Consider the following 17,192-nt stretch of genomic DNA (forward strand, 5'->3'; position numbering starts at 1 on the left):
TCCATAAATATGGCAGGAGCATTAGTTAACCCAAATGGTATTACAGTGAACTCATAATGACCATAACGCATCCTAAATGCAGTCTTAGGTACATCCTTATCAGCTACCCTCAACTGGTGATGCCCCGAAGGCAAATCAATCTTCGAGAACACGCTCGATCGATTTAACTAATCGAATGGTCATCTATCCTAGGCAATAAATCCTTGTTCTTGATGGTTACATTGTTTAGTTCTGTATAATCGATATACAACCTCATACTCCCATCCTTCTTTTTCGCATAAAGTACAAGAGCTCCCCATGGTGACACACTAGGCCTAATATAACCCTTATTTAGCAACTCTTGCAATTGCATCTTCAACTCACTCATCTCAGGTGGTTCCATTCTATAAGGTGCCTTTGATATAGGTGCAGTTCCAGGAACTTAGTTTATGGTGAACTCAATAGCTCCAACAGGCGGCATACTCAAAATTTCACTCAGAAATACATCCATAAACTCATTCACAATTAGGACATCCTCAATATTCACCCCAACCTCTTTACTCACATCGTGCACACTACAGAGAAATAGCTCACACCCCTTCTTCATTAATTTCCTCACTTGCATCGTAGGAATAACCCCAAAGTTCTTAGGCTTCCCAAAACGTCTATATGAGGTCAATTTCCCCAGAGGGTTTCTCAAAACTACATTCTAAATTTCATAGTCTATCTTGGCCTTGTAGAAACCTAACAGTTCATCCCAAGAATAACATTTAGGTCTTCCAAATTGAGTTCTATAAAATCTGAATGAAATACACAGTCTCCTATCTTCAGAGGTAAATTTTTAAACAATTGGACACCTTATGATATCTCTAGTAGGTATACTAATAGGCAAATCAATTACTTCAAAATCTACTAACCCTAGGCTCTTATGGATAGACGATGAAATAAAAGAATAGGTCACCCCTAAATCAAACAACGTTTTAACAGGAACAGAGTTAATAGAAAAAGTACCAGAAACTACGTCGGCAAATCTTTCAACTTCATTGCGACTCATCACAAACCGCTTACCTGGAGCCTTATTCTAGTTGTAGTTCTCACTAGCAAGCTTATTGTAATTCTCTTGGTTGTTCTGTAACCATACATGCTTAGAACCTTGGTGTACCAACTCGCTAAACCCAGATCTGACAAAAGAGGCGAGAGGAGAATAGCATGCAGCGACATCACTAGTCGTGAACAAATGTACAACCTCAACAATAACACTCATTGTAACAATACTGAATTTCCACTTTCTTTAGAAAACATATTAGATTACAAAGCATGGACAATTCAAGGGTTGTTATGTCGCGGTTATTAAACATTTAATAACAACAAGGCAAAAGGTACTACTACTAATACATAAATTAATTATTAACTATTACAACTAAAAGAAAATGTAATTAGTTAATACACTCCTATAACAAACTATAATTCTAAACTATTGCAGCGGATGTCTTAACTTTAAAAAATCTACATATAGGTTAAGTCAACGCTCTCACCCCAACATAAGCTAGTCGCCATTAAGCCCTGCACATTGAAGACATGTAATATCAGCCAAAAGGTTGAGCAAGATTTCATACCAATAACGACTTTGAACTATCCAATGTGCAGGTGGAATACATATATAGTATTCCACAAAAATCATTTCACTTGTACAACATTCAACTTGAATATAATAGACAACCTCAAATAATTCAAATCTACTTTACTTTCTTTCTAAACCATTCTGGGAAACTTTCAATTATAACTCCTTTGAAATATGTGAGTAGGAAGTAATAAAAATCCAATGAGCTAGTTAGGCTCACTAGATAAGGTAAACAGCAAAGTCCCTAGTTTGCATACCCCTAACTTGATAACGTATCAAGAAGGAAGATGAATGGCAAAAGTATTGATCAATATACTCTCAACTACTAAAATAAACTGTTGAGACACTGTATACTCAACATACTTCCATACTCGAGGAATAGCACTTACCGGCAACCCCATAATTTATACAAACTTAATAACAATGAGAAACTTCCTCCTTTTAATAATCTCAAATTTGTCTCACGAGGAACTTCCTTCTTTTAACAAACTCAAACTTGTCTCGCGAAGAACTTCCTCCTTTTAATAATATCTTAAATAATCTCATAAATTATTTTGATATAAACATAGTCAAAAAAATTTAAAAGCTCAATAAATAGCATCGTAAAAATGATTGCAAACTCAATATAAATCACAAATCAATATGAAATACTTTCTGTAATAATCTGTACAAGCTTAGTATGAAATATTACCTTATTAGCAAACCATTGTCAACCAATCTCAATTACAAGTCAAAAGGGTTCTTCTACAAACCCGCGATCTACAATATAATATAATATGGTATAAATCACATGACTATACTTTACATAGTTTACAAATAAACGACATAACCTAGTTAATGAGCCTTGACTACCTTTAAAAACAACTCACTATAAATTTAATCCAAAAAAAATACACCAAAGTCAACAAAAGTCAAACCGGTCAACAAAGTCAAACTGTAAATACTACTAACTACATGAAAATAACATGCATTGTATTTAATTTTAGCGGAAACTTAAAATCGAGATAAATTTCTCCTATGAAGTCCAAATGAAACGTTTCTTGAGCCTATCTTGGGTGAAATTTCGATAGGAACATCTTTTGTGAAATACAATTTTGGCTAAAAACGCACATAAACTGATGAAAAACACAAATTATGAATATGACTTGTAATTCCTACGAGTCACGGGTCTTGTTGATAAACTTATTATTAAAAAGCAAAATTCCTTTCAATCAAGATACACCCAACATTCATAATAAAAAACCCCCAATTCAATTTAGCTCATGAACCCTAATTAACAAAACTCCAATTCGAAATTAAGCCAAAACTGAAATTAAAATATGACAAGGAATCTTACTTGATTGGGGTAAGTAATGAGAGAAAAATTACACTATAAGAGAACCCGAAAATCTCCACTTCGATCCAATTTATGACCCGAAAATTGCAAGTATTAAAACCCAATTCTCTCTCTTCGAAATACCCACAAAAACTGAGAAAATATTGAATAAAGATGAACAACAATTGAAGTGATGATGGTTGATAAAGAAATTAGTAGTTTTAATGGAGTTGAAGGTTGGAGAAAAAGAAAGAAAGGAAGATGGAGTATAGAGGGAAAATAAAAAGGGTCGTGGTTTCTTCTGCAGTTCTACTCCCCTCTTCTAACTTTCTTTTTTTCTTCTTTTTTTTGTTGTTTTTTTTCTTTTGCTTTCTTTTTCTTTCTTTTCTATTTCCAATTTTATTTGTCCCTATAACACTAATATGACAGATTTTGGCTTCTAACCTAACCTAGGAAATTGAGGAAATTTAGGGAATAACTTTTGGCTCTTCTAAGATAAGGTTAATAAGTGAGAAATAACATATATTTAATAAAAGAACATTTTAAATATTTTTTTATAAACTAAAATAATATAACTAATTACTAAACAGGTAAAAAGATACGGGGTGTTACACTCAGCAAAGGAGAAAGAGACAAAGACGCGAGCTGGGAAGGGAAGGAGCAGCACAACAACTCCGAGCAACAAAGAATAACAGTGGTATCACTACCACCAAGCTAAGAGGGGAGTCGGTGCAGCAACACTAGTACCCACAACAACAATGGCAGCAACGAATCAGATGATAGAGAAAAATGGTACAAGCAACCCCGCTTGTTGGAAGCGGCGAGAGGAAAAGAGGCTCCAGAAAGCTGAGGAAACTCTAGCGAGAGAGGTGCGAAGGGAGAGAGACAAACCACTACGAGAGAGAAAAACAGGGGTGATGTATCTGGGGTTTTGAGGTTTTTACTGGAGAGAGAAAGGTTTTGAGAGGTTTGGGTTGGGATCAACCAAATTAAACTGAGAAAGGGGGCATTTAGCTATTTAATAGACCGATAATAGGGTTAGCGATTGTGACTTGCATTTTTAGAAAAACAAATACTACTCAACTAATTTGACATAACTTAACCTCAAAATATGTGTAAGCATTACAATATAAATAAATTACAACACAACAAATTCAGATTTCATAAGTATATTTAAATCAAAAAGTAAACTTCTTATTACTAAATATATGTCATCCAATTAATACATTAACTTAAATAAAATAAGAATATTCAATATATAATTAAGTTTATAATTATAATTAGCATTTAATAAACACTTTTAAAAATAAGGCTATTACAGGTAAAGTAGATGTTTTGAATTTCAATATGAATTTCACTTAGAGACGATTAACTTTCATGGACTATATATTGTTATATTGGAGCAATCTACCGAGTTACATTGTTCTACATTTGTTGCAACTGAATTAGATGCTTTCATTTCCGAAATGAATTTAAGCTAATGATGACTAACTTAAGTTAAGTACTATTATTATCTTGAATTAGTTCATAGACTTACATTGATACACTCATTCCAATAACATGTTTCAATTGAAGTAAATGTTTTGATTTTCTATTACTTTACCGACTTACGATGATACAATCATCTAATCTAATATCAATTTCTTTCAGTTTACTTTGGCTAAGATACATGAGTTACAAATTGAATATAACTTGTTAAAGATTAACTTAAATGGAGCATTGTTATCTTGATTTAACTTATCGATTCACATAGATACCTTGAGCTAACCCACTATTAACTTGTTTTACGTCGATTCTATGTTTTCAGTTCTCAAATTAAATGCATAGAGCTTAATGACTAATATAGTCATATTAATCCATTGATTTAATATAGTCGGAGTAAGACAATGATCTAATGGATGTTTTAAAAAATGTTTAACTCGTCTTTCGAGGAAGTTTATAAGAATTTATACTAATATGAGATGTCCTTTTTAACCAAACATGATGTAATTTGCATACAAATAAAGTTTGAATATTGACTTATATAAAATTGTCCTATTCTGAATTGTCGAATATATTAGTCTTTTACACATATATTGATGTCACTTACATACACCTTTTTGTGAAGTACAACCGAGTTTTTTCCAGCCAAGTGTCACAATACACTTATTTGCCACGTTAATTTAAATGAATCCAGGAAAACATTTGGCCAAAATCTTAATGAAATACACAGTTTCCTATCCAGAGGTAAATTATTAAACAATTGGATACACCTTATGATATCTCTAGTAGGTATACTAATAGAAAGATATATTACTTCAAACTCTACTAACCCTAGGCTCTTATGGACAGACGATGAAACAAAAAAATAGGTCGCCCCTTAATCAAACAACGTTTTAACAGGAACGGAGTTAATAGAAAAAGTACCAGAAACTACGTTGGCAAATCTTTCAACTTCGTTGCGACTCATCACAACCGCTTACCTTGAGCCTTATTCTAGCTGTAGTTCTCACTAGCAGCCTTATTGTAACTCCCTTGGTTGTTTTGTAACCATACAAGCTTAGAACCTTGGTTTACCAACTCGCTGAACCGATATCTAACAAAAGAGGCGGGAGGAGAATAGCATGTGGCGGCATCACTAGTCGTGCACAAATGTACAACCTCGACAACAACACTCAGCAAAGGAGAGGGACTTGAACTCATGAAGGGAAGGAGCGGCACAACAACTCCGACCGACGAAGAATAACGGTGGTACCACTACCACCAAGCTAAGAGGGAAGTTGGTGCAACAATACTGGTATCCACAACAACAATGGCAGCAACGAAGCAGGTGATAGAGAAAAATGGTACAAGCAACCCCGCTTGTTTGAAGCGGTTAGACGAGAAGAGGCTCCAGTGAGCCGAGGAAACGCTAGCGAGAGAGGTCCGAAGGGAGAGAGACAAACCACTACGAGAGAGAAAAACAGGGGTGATGTATTTGGGGTTTTGAGGTTTCATGGGAGAGAGAAAGGTTTTGAAAGGTTTGGGTTGGGATAAGCCAAATTAAACTGAGAAAGGGGGCATTTAGCTATTTAATAGACCGACAATAGGGTTAGCGATTGTGATTTGCATTTTTAGAAAAACAAATACTACTCAACTAATTTGAAATAACTTAAACTCAAAATATGTGTAAGCATTACAATATAAATAAATTACAAAGCAACAAATTCAGATTTCATAAGTATATTTAAATCAAAAAGTAAACTTCTTATTACTAAATATATGTCATCCAATTAATACATTAACTTAAATAAAATAAGAATATTCAACATATAATTAAGTTAATAATTATAATTAGCATTTAATAAATACTTTTAAAAATAAGGTTATTACAGGTAAAGTAGATGTTTTGAGTTTCAATATGAATTTCACTTAGAGACGATCAACTTTAATGGACTATATATTGTTATATTGAATCAATCTACCGAGTTACATTGTTCTACATTTGTTGCAACTGAATTAGATGCTTTCATTTCCGAAATGAATTTAAGTTAATGGTGACTAGCTTAAGTTGAGTACTATTATTATCTTGAATTAGTTCATCGACTTACATTGATACACTCATTCCAGTAACATGTTTCAATTGAAGTAAATGTTTTGATTTTCAATTACTTTACCGACTTACGATGATACAGTCATCTAACCTAATATCAATTTCTTTCAGTTTACTTTGGCTAAGATACATGAGTTTCAAATTGAATATAACTTGTTAAAGATTAACTTTAAATAGAGTATTGTTATCTTGATTTAACTTATCGATTCACATAGATACCTTGAGCTAATCCACTATTAACTTATTTTACGATTCTATGTTTTCAGTTTTCAAATTAAATGCATAGAGCTTAATGACTAATATAGTCATATTAATCCATTGATTGAATATAGTCAGAGTAAGACATTGATCTAATCGACGTTTTAAAAAAAAAATAACTCATCTTTCGAGGAAGTTTATAAGAATTGATATAAATATGAGACGTCCTTTTTAACCAAAAATGATGTAATTTGCATACAAATAAAGTTTCTATATTGACTTATATAAAATTGTCTTATTCTGAATTGTCGAATATATCGGTCTTGTACACATATATCGATGTCACTTTCATACACCTTTTTGTGAAGTACAATCGGGTTTTTTCCAGCCAAGTGTCACAATACACTTATTTGCCACGTTAATTTTAACCGAATCCGGGAAAACATTTGGCCAAAATCCGACACGAAGTTCCATTTTTTCAAAACAAATACAAGAATGTGACTAACGTCTACCCGAATCAATGCGATTATTGTCGAACTTATGTGATTATTGTCAATAACTGAAAATAACTACAACGTGTTTTAATTGCTACAAATTCAAGTTCAACTGTTGATTTAACTGTTCGAATAAAACTGGTTTAAAATACAGCTAAACTGAACCTGGAAAGAAAAATAACTGAATTAAACTGAATTGAAAATTTTGTTAACTAAACTGAACTTAAGTGTTAATAAATCTAACTATTGTACGTAAACAGAACTGGTATGTACTAAATTATTTAGATATAACTATAACTGAACTGTTGAACTGAATTCACACCTTCAATTCTAACCACAAGTCTAGTGTTTTTTGAGACATCAAAACAGTATATATCAATAATAATGATCAGCCCCCCAATTTAGACAAGTGTGTCTATAGTCTATATTGTTCATCAGAATTCTCTACTCAATTACATATTTGTGCTAGCATTATAATGAAAAACATAAATGATTATTCATGAATTCCAAATGATAGGCACGTACCTTGCCTAATCTTTCCTTACAGCCATCGTCTATGGACAAGTTAAGGAACACTTATTCCAAGATTTCACTTTTTGACCTGATAGACTCCTGTATTTCTTCAAGGGTCTTCCCCTTTGTTTCAGGCACAAATTTCGCTACGAATAGGATCGTCAATACACAAAATGCAGCATATATATAAAAAGTACCTAAAAGGATAGACAAGACAATGTTAAATAATTAGCCAATTCATTAGCGAAAAAATATAATACAAGTAGCTTTCAAACTCTGCTTACCAAATGTGCTCCATCTCATCATGAAGTTGTATGTGTAAGAAATTAGCCAGGCTCCAGACCAGTTCACAAGGACTACTAAACTTCCAGCAACACCCTTCACATTTATTGGAAATATCTTGTAGAAAGAAATGAAACAAACTGTAAGTCTTCTGATTTTATTTCAAATGCACTAGTCTTATATGCACGCAAAGCATGCATGAATTATTTTGGCAATTATTCTTAAATTTCATTTAAATGTAAGTTTGAAGGATGTAAATTATAATCAATTAGTATTCATTAATAAATTGCTATGTTGTATAAATACAAAATATAAAATTTTTTTGATGAAGAAGTTGTTTCAATAGAAAAGCAAAGAAGATTGTATTTAGTATTTAAAAATTGTGATGCGAATTTAAATGTAATGTTCTATTGTCAAATCAAATTTGTGAGGTTTTTTATTTGTTTGATTGATTATTTTGTTCTTTATGTCAAAATTTCTTTGAAAGTTTTTATGTCAAGTTGTTTTGTCAATACTTAATTTGTGAGAAATTTTCCATAACTTCTGTTTTGATTGCATATTACTATGTGATGGATTAAAAAGATCACACATGATAGGATGCACAAATGGCATTAAAATTGACATAATTGACCTTGCCATTTATTATTAGTAATAAATATACTGGAGGTTATAGTATTAATGTAATTTTAAGTAAACAGCATCTACACCTGTTTTGGCTGATATACTAGAGATGAGCTTTTTTTTCATAGTTAGTACATAATTCTTCTAAGAAGTAAAATGATAAGATTATCTTAACTGACACAAATAGAAATTACAATTGCCAAAAAAATTAAAGGACAAATTATAATAATTAAAGAACACACTCAACAATTATGGATCCCCGTGAATTAAAAAGATAAGATTATCCTCTCTTTTTTCTCGTTATTTTATGACTTGTTAATGAATATTGGTAATGTTGTTGCATATAAAAGTTCAGTTATAACTAAAATTATATGTATTGGGTTTTGGAATTGATTTGAAATTTTTTTAGTATGTTAATTTGTTCTTCAATCATAAGCTTTTCCTCATACTATACATATTTTTGTAACAGTTTATTATAGCAACTTTGAACTTCATTTGATATACATATTTTAAATTAACAAGGGTTATAATTGATAAAAATCTTAATAGGTTATAATTTTTGTTGAATTAAAGGTTATACAGTCTTTTCATAAGGGGTACCATATATCTCTATTTGACTTGTATAATAGATATTAGTAGGTGACAATGTGCAATTAAAAATAAATTTGGGTCCATTATTATAAAAGATGTATAATGATAGTGTTATTGATTACTCTCTCCGTTTGCTAAAGATCTTCTCTCTTTCCGTTTAAGTGCGTTTCCAATAGATCTTTCCTTTTTACTTTATTCCTTATTTAGAATTTTTTTCCCCTTTTTATCCTCTCATGTCTCTATCATATGGTCCACCATTACATTATTAATTCAATTTTACTCCGTTTCTCTCTCCTACTTTAACCCTTTTTTATTTGTTTATTTATCTTAACCTCTTTCTATTTCCTACTTTACCCACACCATACCCCACATAAATAGATCCTCCTTGTTATCTGTAGGAACAGTAACAAAGAAGATCTTTAGGAAACGGAGCGAGGTATAATAGTATATGACCTAGGAAACTAAGACTTCTGAACTGTTCCATTTACCTACTTGATAATGAACTGCTGTTATTTTCACTTGTTAAAACTAAGCTTTACCTATATACATATTGGTTTCTACAGATGTAAATGATTGTTACTAATAAAAATTAATCTTTATGGAATATTTTATGTCAAGTTAAACTTGGACAACATGATGTATGAGGGAAAAGTAAGAGCTAGCTGAAGTATCTACCTCGGACATTATAACCCAAGGAACACCACCAAAGCCGATGGAAAATGCTGATATATAGGTCTGTCAGAATACAAGATACATCAGAAACGCCGAGTAATTGGTTGAGTATATGATGCATCTATACAAATATATTAAAAGGTGTGTATAATAATGTTTATGCACCACGTGTCACCATCCCTCATTCTATAGTATTTTATCCACGTCTTTCTCATATAGTAAAAAAAAAAAAAAAATTGTTGACATGAAGATTTGAACCCACAACCTCAAATATGAAAGAAATAGATCCAACCCTTACTCCACCATACCATTAATGTTTTTTCAATCAAAATTAATGATGATATATGAATGGAAAACTTTTGAAATTCATATAATGAATGAGATGACTTTTTTAAATGAGTATGAAATGTCTTATTTAACTACTACTAAATTGTAGTATAGAGAAAACCTTGGGCATCGCCCGGGCCCAAATACTAGTTGTTTAATTAAAAACTGTTAGGAATCTATTATTTCAGGTAAGTATTTTCTATTTAAGATAGATATTAGGAATAGGTTTGTTATTCCTAATAGGACTCTAGATGAAGGATGTATATATATATATATATATATATATATATATATATATATATATATATATATGTGATAAATGAATGAGAAGGGAAAAACAGGAAATTAGCCAAACTTAACATGCTATCAAGAGCCAGAGATTAAAATATTCCTCTCCACCCAAGAACCGAAAAACCGAAACATATCATCGAGAAAAAAAAACGCACACCAGAACTTGACCAACTCGTAACACAGACGGGAAAAACCAAAACCCAAAACCTGAAACAACCGGAAAACAGCACCTGAGAATTCGAAGAACCTGACCAACTTGAATAACAAACTAGAAAAACCGAACCCCAGAACCTGACAAAAACCGGAAAACAACATCTCAGAATTTTTTTTTCGATTCTCTTCCTTCATCGTTTCCTCACAATTTCGATTTCTTTGCTCCTTCATAATTGCTTCTCCACTTCGCACATACTCACGTGGTGCTAGGCGCGTCGTGACCCTGCAAGCGCAAGATGGGCAGGCATCACAACTGAATAGTGGCAGAACCTCTTGGATTTGCTGAACATGTGTAAACCAAAAGATCGTATGACTGGTGAGTGTTTATGGATAATTGATACGGGTGCTACACATCATGTGACAGGCAAGTTTTCGCAGTTGTGTGCAGCATGTAAAATTCTTGGATGTCAAGTCAGTTTTCCAGATGGTAGTTCTGCCGAAGCTACTCATGAGGGAGATGTCATTCTTCCTAGAAATCTTAAGCTCCATAATGCTTTATTTGTGCCTAATCTTGATTGTAATTTGATTTCCATCCCGCATTTAGTAGATTCTGAAAATTGTATCGTTCAGTTCACTAAAACATTATGTGTCTTATAGGACCGCAGGATGAGGACGCTGATTGGAGCGGGTGAGCGGGAAGATGGACTTTTCTTTTTCCAAGGCGTTTCCAAGGTGAAGATTAATGTTGTGGATGGCATGGAATCTATTGATATCTGGCATAAGAGGTTGGGTCACCCTTTGGAGAAACTTTTGCGGCATTTACCGTGTGTAAGTCCCTCTAGTATTCTTAGTTGCAATAAAGATGGGTGCGATGTATGTTTTCATGCTCATCAACCTAGAACTAGTTTTTGTAAGAGCAATAGTAGAGCTAGTCGGATTTTTGAATTAGTTCATTGTGATTTATGGGGACCCTATAGAACTAAGTCTACTTGTGGGGCTTCATATTTTTTGACACTAGTTGATGATTTTTCCCGTTCTGTTTGGACATATTTGCTATATAATAATTTGGAGATTGAGACTATGTTTTTGCATTTTATGGCTTTGATTGATCGTCAATTTGATCAAAAAATTAAATGTGTGCGCAGTGATAATGGTACTGAATTTAATTGCCTTAAGCCTTATTTTTTGCAACAAAGGATTATTTTTGAAACTTCTTGTGTTAAAACCCCACAACAGAATGGTAGAGTAGAGCGAAAACATGGCCATATTTGAAATGTTGCACGTGCTTTGAGGTTTCAGGCTCACCTTCCCATGAAATTTTTGGGGGATTGTGTGCAGGCAGCTTGCCATTTGATAAATCAAACCCCCTCGGTTGTCCTTGATTATAAAACCCCATATGAGTGCTTGTATGGTAAGCCACCTGCCATGACATATATAAAGATTTTCGGATGCTTGTGTTATGCCTATAATATTTCTCATGGGGGTGATAAATTTGCTACTAAGAGCAGACGGTGTGTGTTTCTTGGATATTCTTATACTCAAAAGGGCTGGAAACTATATGATTTAGAGACTAAGAAATACCTTGTTTACCGGGATGTGAAGTTTATTGAACATACGTACTCCTTTGGTGAGTCTGCATCATTGCCAGTGTCGCCTGATGTAAATGATAGTGTGGACTACTGTGAGGAGGAGATGCATATGCCCCTGGTTGAAATCCCCGTGCCGGTTGACGGACGCCTTGGTGATTTGGTAGGAGGGGCGCCGGAGGTGGATGTTTCGATGGGTCGTGAGGATGGCCCACCTGCAGCTCGTGGGGTGCTCCGTAGTGGAGCGCCACCGCAGGGAGGGTGTAGCGAGGAGAATGTTGAGGTGTTGGGAAGAGGGAAACGAACCAAAATCCAAAATAAAAAGATGCAAGATTTTGTGACTCATACTGTAGTGAAAAAGAAAAGTTCATCAACTCAGGCACCTGTTTCGACGTCGTCCTCAGGTACTCTCTATCCTATTACACATTATGTTAGTTGTGAAGAGTTTTCTGCTAAACATTGCAGGTTTCTAGCAGCTATAACTATAGGGCGCCCTCTCAAATCATTTAAAGAGGCCATGAAACATGACGGGTTGCGTGACGTCATGGGAGCTGAGATACAAGCTCTGGAAGATCAAGGCACATGGGAATTGCAACCTTTTCCTCCCGCCAAGAAGGCCTTGGGGAGCAAGTGGGTGTATACGGAAAACTATGATGAGAAATGAAATCTTCAGCGGTTGAAGGCTAGATTAGTTATATTCGGGCATCATCAGGTGGAAGGAATTGATTATAACAAAACAGTTGCCTCGGTACCAAAAATGACTACAGTACGTACTTTCCTAGCAATTGCAGCAGTAAAGAAGTGGGATATTCATCAGATGGATGTCCACAATGCATTCTTACATGGTGATTTGGAGGAAGAAGGGTACATGAAAATTCCACCTGGTTTTCGGGGGAACAATACTAATCTAGTGTGCAGGATGAAAAAATCATTTTATGGGTTGAAGCAGGCACCTAGATGTTGGTTTGCCAAATTAGCAACTGCTTTGAAAGCATATGGGTTAAAGCAGGCACCTAGATGTTGGTTTTCCAAATTAGTAAATGCTTTGAAAGCATATGGGTTTAAGCAGTCTTACTCCGGCTATTCCTTGTTTACTTTCACCAAAAATAACGTTCAGCTGAATGTTCTCATCTAGGTCGATGATATGATTATTGCAGGAAATGATCAGGAAGTTTTACTGAACTTCAAAGCTTACCTTGGAAAATGTTTCAAAATGAAAAATTAAGGTGCTTTGAAATATTTCCTTGGCCTCGAGATTGCGAGGGGGCCGCAGGGAATTTTTATGAGCCAACGGAAGTATACGCAGACTGATGGGCAGCTTGATTTACCTTGTTGTTACGAGGCATGATGTGGCATATTCTGTACAGATTTTGTCGCAGTTTATGCAGGTTCCTAAGGTGTATCAATGGGAGGCCGCTTTGAGAGTGGTTCGATATTTGAAGAAAAATCCAAGACAGGGCATATTATTCCGTTCAGATAGTGATCTCCGCCTTGAGGGATTGTGTGATTCGGATTAGGCTAGTTGTCCTATTACTCGGAGATCCTTGAGTGGGTGGTTTGTATTGTTGGGCTACTGTCCTATTTCCTGGAAGACTAAGAAGCAGCCTACAGAATCTCGGTCATCTGAAGAGGCAAAATATCGTTCTATTGCTGATGTTGTGTGTGAGCTAAAGTGGTTGAAGCAGTTACTGGGTGATCTTGGAGTTCAGTATCCTGTAGGAATGCGATTATATTGTAATAGTCAATCTGCCTTATATATTGCCAAGAATCTGGTGCTCCATGGACGTACTAAACACATTTAGGCTGATTGTCATTTTGTTCGTGATGCTGTGACTGAAGGTCTTATGAGTCTGTCATATGTCCCTACTAAGTTTCAGCTGGCAGATATTTTTACAAAGGCACTTGGTAGGACTCAATTTGAATTTTTGTTGTCCAAGTTGGTCATTCGTGATTTGCACGCTCCCACTTGAGGGAGGGTGTTAGAAATCTATCTATTATTTCAGATAAACATTGTCTATTTAAGATAGATATTAGGAATAGGTTTGTTATTCCTAATAGGACTCTAGATGAAGGATGTATATATATGTGTGATTAATGAATGAGAAGGGAAAAACAACAAATTAACCAAACTTAACAAAAACTTAGCTTACCAGGACACCTCCAACTGCTAAAGTGGGTACCCATTCGACAAGGAGCCCATAGCTCTGCAACACGCATCATTTTTGATACGATTAGATTAAAGACTAAAGAGATACACAAAAGCTAAAGTAGAAACAGTTTAGCGTATAGAGAAATCACCTTGAGAAAGAATCCGGTGGCTATGATGAAACAACCAAAAAATGTTCCCATGGCAGAAATCTTTGTAATTACAACAAAATTATATTAGCACCTCCAAGATAGTTGGAAGTTTTTTATTCGAAAACTCGCTTCATCTAGTAGGTTAAAGGTATGCATACGTACCATGATGAGTGGTCTTCTACCAGATCTATCCATTAGTATTGCTCCAATAAGGGTTATTGGCACTTGTATAGTAGCATAAGCTATGGTTCCTAGCTTTCCCGAAGAAAGCCCTGCCTCGACGAAGGTTTGGCTCACATAAAAACCAACTCCATTTATTCCAACACATTGTTGAAACACCATTAGACCAATTCCAATCTACATATTGACCGAAAACAAATCAGTGTTTGTAAACTAGGGTGAAAAATGATTATAGAAATAAAAGAAGTCTGTTGCTTACAATAACTGCTCGAATATATTTGCTCTGAAACAAATCTAGGAAGCTGCCTTTAGGTAAGGTTTCAAGAATCATAAGATAATCCTAGGAAAATATCCAAGCAAATATAAGTTTCCTTGCATTGTTATGTAAAATGACACTAATAAAGATTTGCTACGTTGTGTTAGTAAAGGACGTTGCTTAATACTTAGGTATACCTCAATTTCAGCTGCTTCACGAGATATATCAGCATTTTGGCCACGAAGGATCCTCAAGGCCGCCATAAACTCTTTCTTGCGACCGGCTTTTGCCTAAAAATGAACCATCACCAACTATCAAAAATAGTATTTCCCCAAAAATAACTCGAAGGAAAATGGACTTTAGCTATAGCCTATAGATTCTCACCAACCATCTAGGCGACTCTGGAACAAGGAACAGACCTGAAAGCAGTGTTATGCATGGCACCAAACCTTCATTCAGTAAAGCAACCAAAGTTATTATCATTAATTCATTATGGGTATATTTTGATATATAACTACATATACTAATGATTAATATTTGGAATACGGATTTAAAATTTTACCAGTTAATGCTAAAGCTCTCCAGCAGATGATTGATCCTACCAAAAATGAGACCGAGGATCCAGTAACTATCATAAGCTGCGTAATGATTAAAGTGAGATTAAGATTATCACAAACTATATTTATAAGCCTAATTAAACCCAACAAAAATTGAAAAATAATGAATATAAAAATATGAGGAACCAAAAAGAGTAGGTTGATACCTGATTTAGAGTGGTGAGCCCTCCTCTTAATCCTTTTGGTGATATTTCAGCAATAAATATAGGAACCTATGTAATTCAAGTAACATGTACTTTAAATCTCAATAGAAAAAGAGCACAAAATATAGCACAAACAAATGTTCATAGAAGCCTTGTTTATTTTATTACCTATTATAAGAGGAAATAAAATTATGGTTTCAGCTAATAAGTAGTACTAATTTTTACCACATAAGATAGGACTCCGATGCCATATCCACTGAATAGCCTGCCTATTTCAAGTGACCGTGCTCCCTGTTTATAACAATCAAAATAGAAGCACGAATTAGATTTGTATTTTACAAAGATTATAGAAATATATAATAAGAAAAAAAAAAAAAAAAAACATTCTTTGAAGAGGGCAGCTAATGTGAAACAGTATAAAGAATTATAGGATGAAACTTATTTAAATGATGTTATTCCGAGCTGAACTATTACCCAAATAAGTTCGAATATAAACTACTACTAATACAAGTTTTAACTTTATTAATTAGTATGTCTTGTCAATGAAGGATTTATGTCCTCGACTTAAATGCAATTACTAATATATATTGGATCGTATTATGGAGATAATAATTCTTTATATTGGGTCGTGTATACGTCTTGCTAGAGAAAGCAATAGAACTTCGGATTAGTAAATAATAAACCCAAAGCCCAATATAACGGATCCTACAAGGTCACACATTAAATTTGAATCAACGAAATAAGCCTAGAGCCCAAGAGAGGGCCCTAGGGTGGCCAGCCAAGTGATGGGAAAGGGAGAGAGAATTCTAACCTAAATATTTATATATTTGGGTTAGGTAGAAAAGAAAAATGATCAGATATCTCTTATTATTTTCTCTCTCCTATTTTCTCTCTTTCAAAAGGTCACGTAAAACTTCAAAAACAAGAAAGAAGTTTTCTTCCTTTCCAACTAGCATTGGTGGAGTGTTGATCCGGGTTGGTGGACCAAGTAGAGGAATGCATCTGACTTATATTATCTGGATTACTCAAGCTTTGTGGATTCACGCTACAAAGGTTATTTCTAAACTTATATGTGATCCTTAATTGTATATGCATGTGATCCTGTTTAAATGCTTATGAATTAGATTCATGAAATTCCCTTTATAGTACTTATAATTCCTACAGTGGTATCAGTTTTAGCCTCTTGCATATAGAATTTTGGTCATAAAGTTTAGTTTATGTATGATTAATTTTAATTTGATTAAGGGGAAGAATTAAATTATAGATTGAATAATTAATTGAAATTGATTAAAAAGAGTTTTAATAACTTGCTTTCTTAATCTATATTAGCCGAAAATTCACCCTAAAAACCCTATTTTTCGAAATTTTAAAATCTGATTTTAAAAATCTAAATTTCGAAAAATAAATTCATGTTGTTAATCTAATTTTCATGTTTAAATCATTTATGTATGAAAATAAATTCATATAAAAGGTGTTTTGTACGA

General features: G+C 33.9%; 1 protein-coding gene across 4 annotated transcripts in view; it reads right to left on the reverse strand.

The window, feature by feature from the left end:
• Window positions 1-1,265: 1,265 nt before the first annotated feature.
• Window positions 1,266-17,192, reverse strand: part of LOC104883497 (sugar transporter ERD6-like 16) — a 40,386-nt gene continuing 24,459 nt past the window's right edge. Inside the window, exons 5-18 of one of the 4 annotated variants that reach the window (XR_788569.4) lie at window positions 15,934-15,999; window positions 15,712-15,777; window positions 15,511-15,586; window positions 15,333-15,397; window positions 15,146-15,238; window positions 14,952-15,032; window positions 14,675-14,869; window positions 14,513-14,572; window positions 14,365-14,418; window positions 9,861-9,920; window positions 7,976-8,090; window positions 7,704-7,888; window positions 2,292-2,359; window positions 1,266-1,542 (exon numbers count right to left, since the gene is read on the reverse strand). Coding sequence is in view for 1 of the 4 variants with exons in the window: in XM_010668027.4 (XP_010666329.2) it covers window positions 7,755-7,888; window positions 7,976-8,090; window positions 9,861-9,920; window positions 14,365-14,418; window positions 14,513-14,572; window positions 14,675-14,869; window positions 14,952-15,032; window positions 15,146-15,238; window positions 15,333-15,397; window positions 15,511-15,586; window positions 15,712-15,777; window positions 15,934-15,999 (1,065 nt within the window). In the remaining 3 variants the exon portion in view is untranslated. Of the gene's footprint in view, window positions 1,543-2,291; window positions 2,360-7,472; window positions 7,889-7,975; window positions 8,091-9,860; window positions 9,921-14,364; window positions 14,419-14,512; window positions 14,573-14,674; window positions 14,870-14,951; window positions 15,033-15,145; window positions 15,239-15,332; window positions 15,398-15,510; window positions 15,587-15,711; window positions 15,778-15,933; window positions 16,000-17,192 lie in introns of those variants that run through there. The other 3 variants (XR_002038844.3, XR_788570.4, XM_010668027.4) reach the window with 3 other exon arrangements.

This window comes from Beta vulgaris, chromosome 3 (genome assembly GCF_026745355.1).
Source record: "Beta vulgaris subsp. vulgaris cultivar EL10 chromosome 3, EL10.2, whole genome shotgun sequence".
NCBI classification, from domain to species: domain Eukaryota; kingdom Viridiplantae; phylum Streptophyta; class Magnoliopsida; order Caryophyllales; family Amaranthaceae; genus Beta; species Beta vulgaris.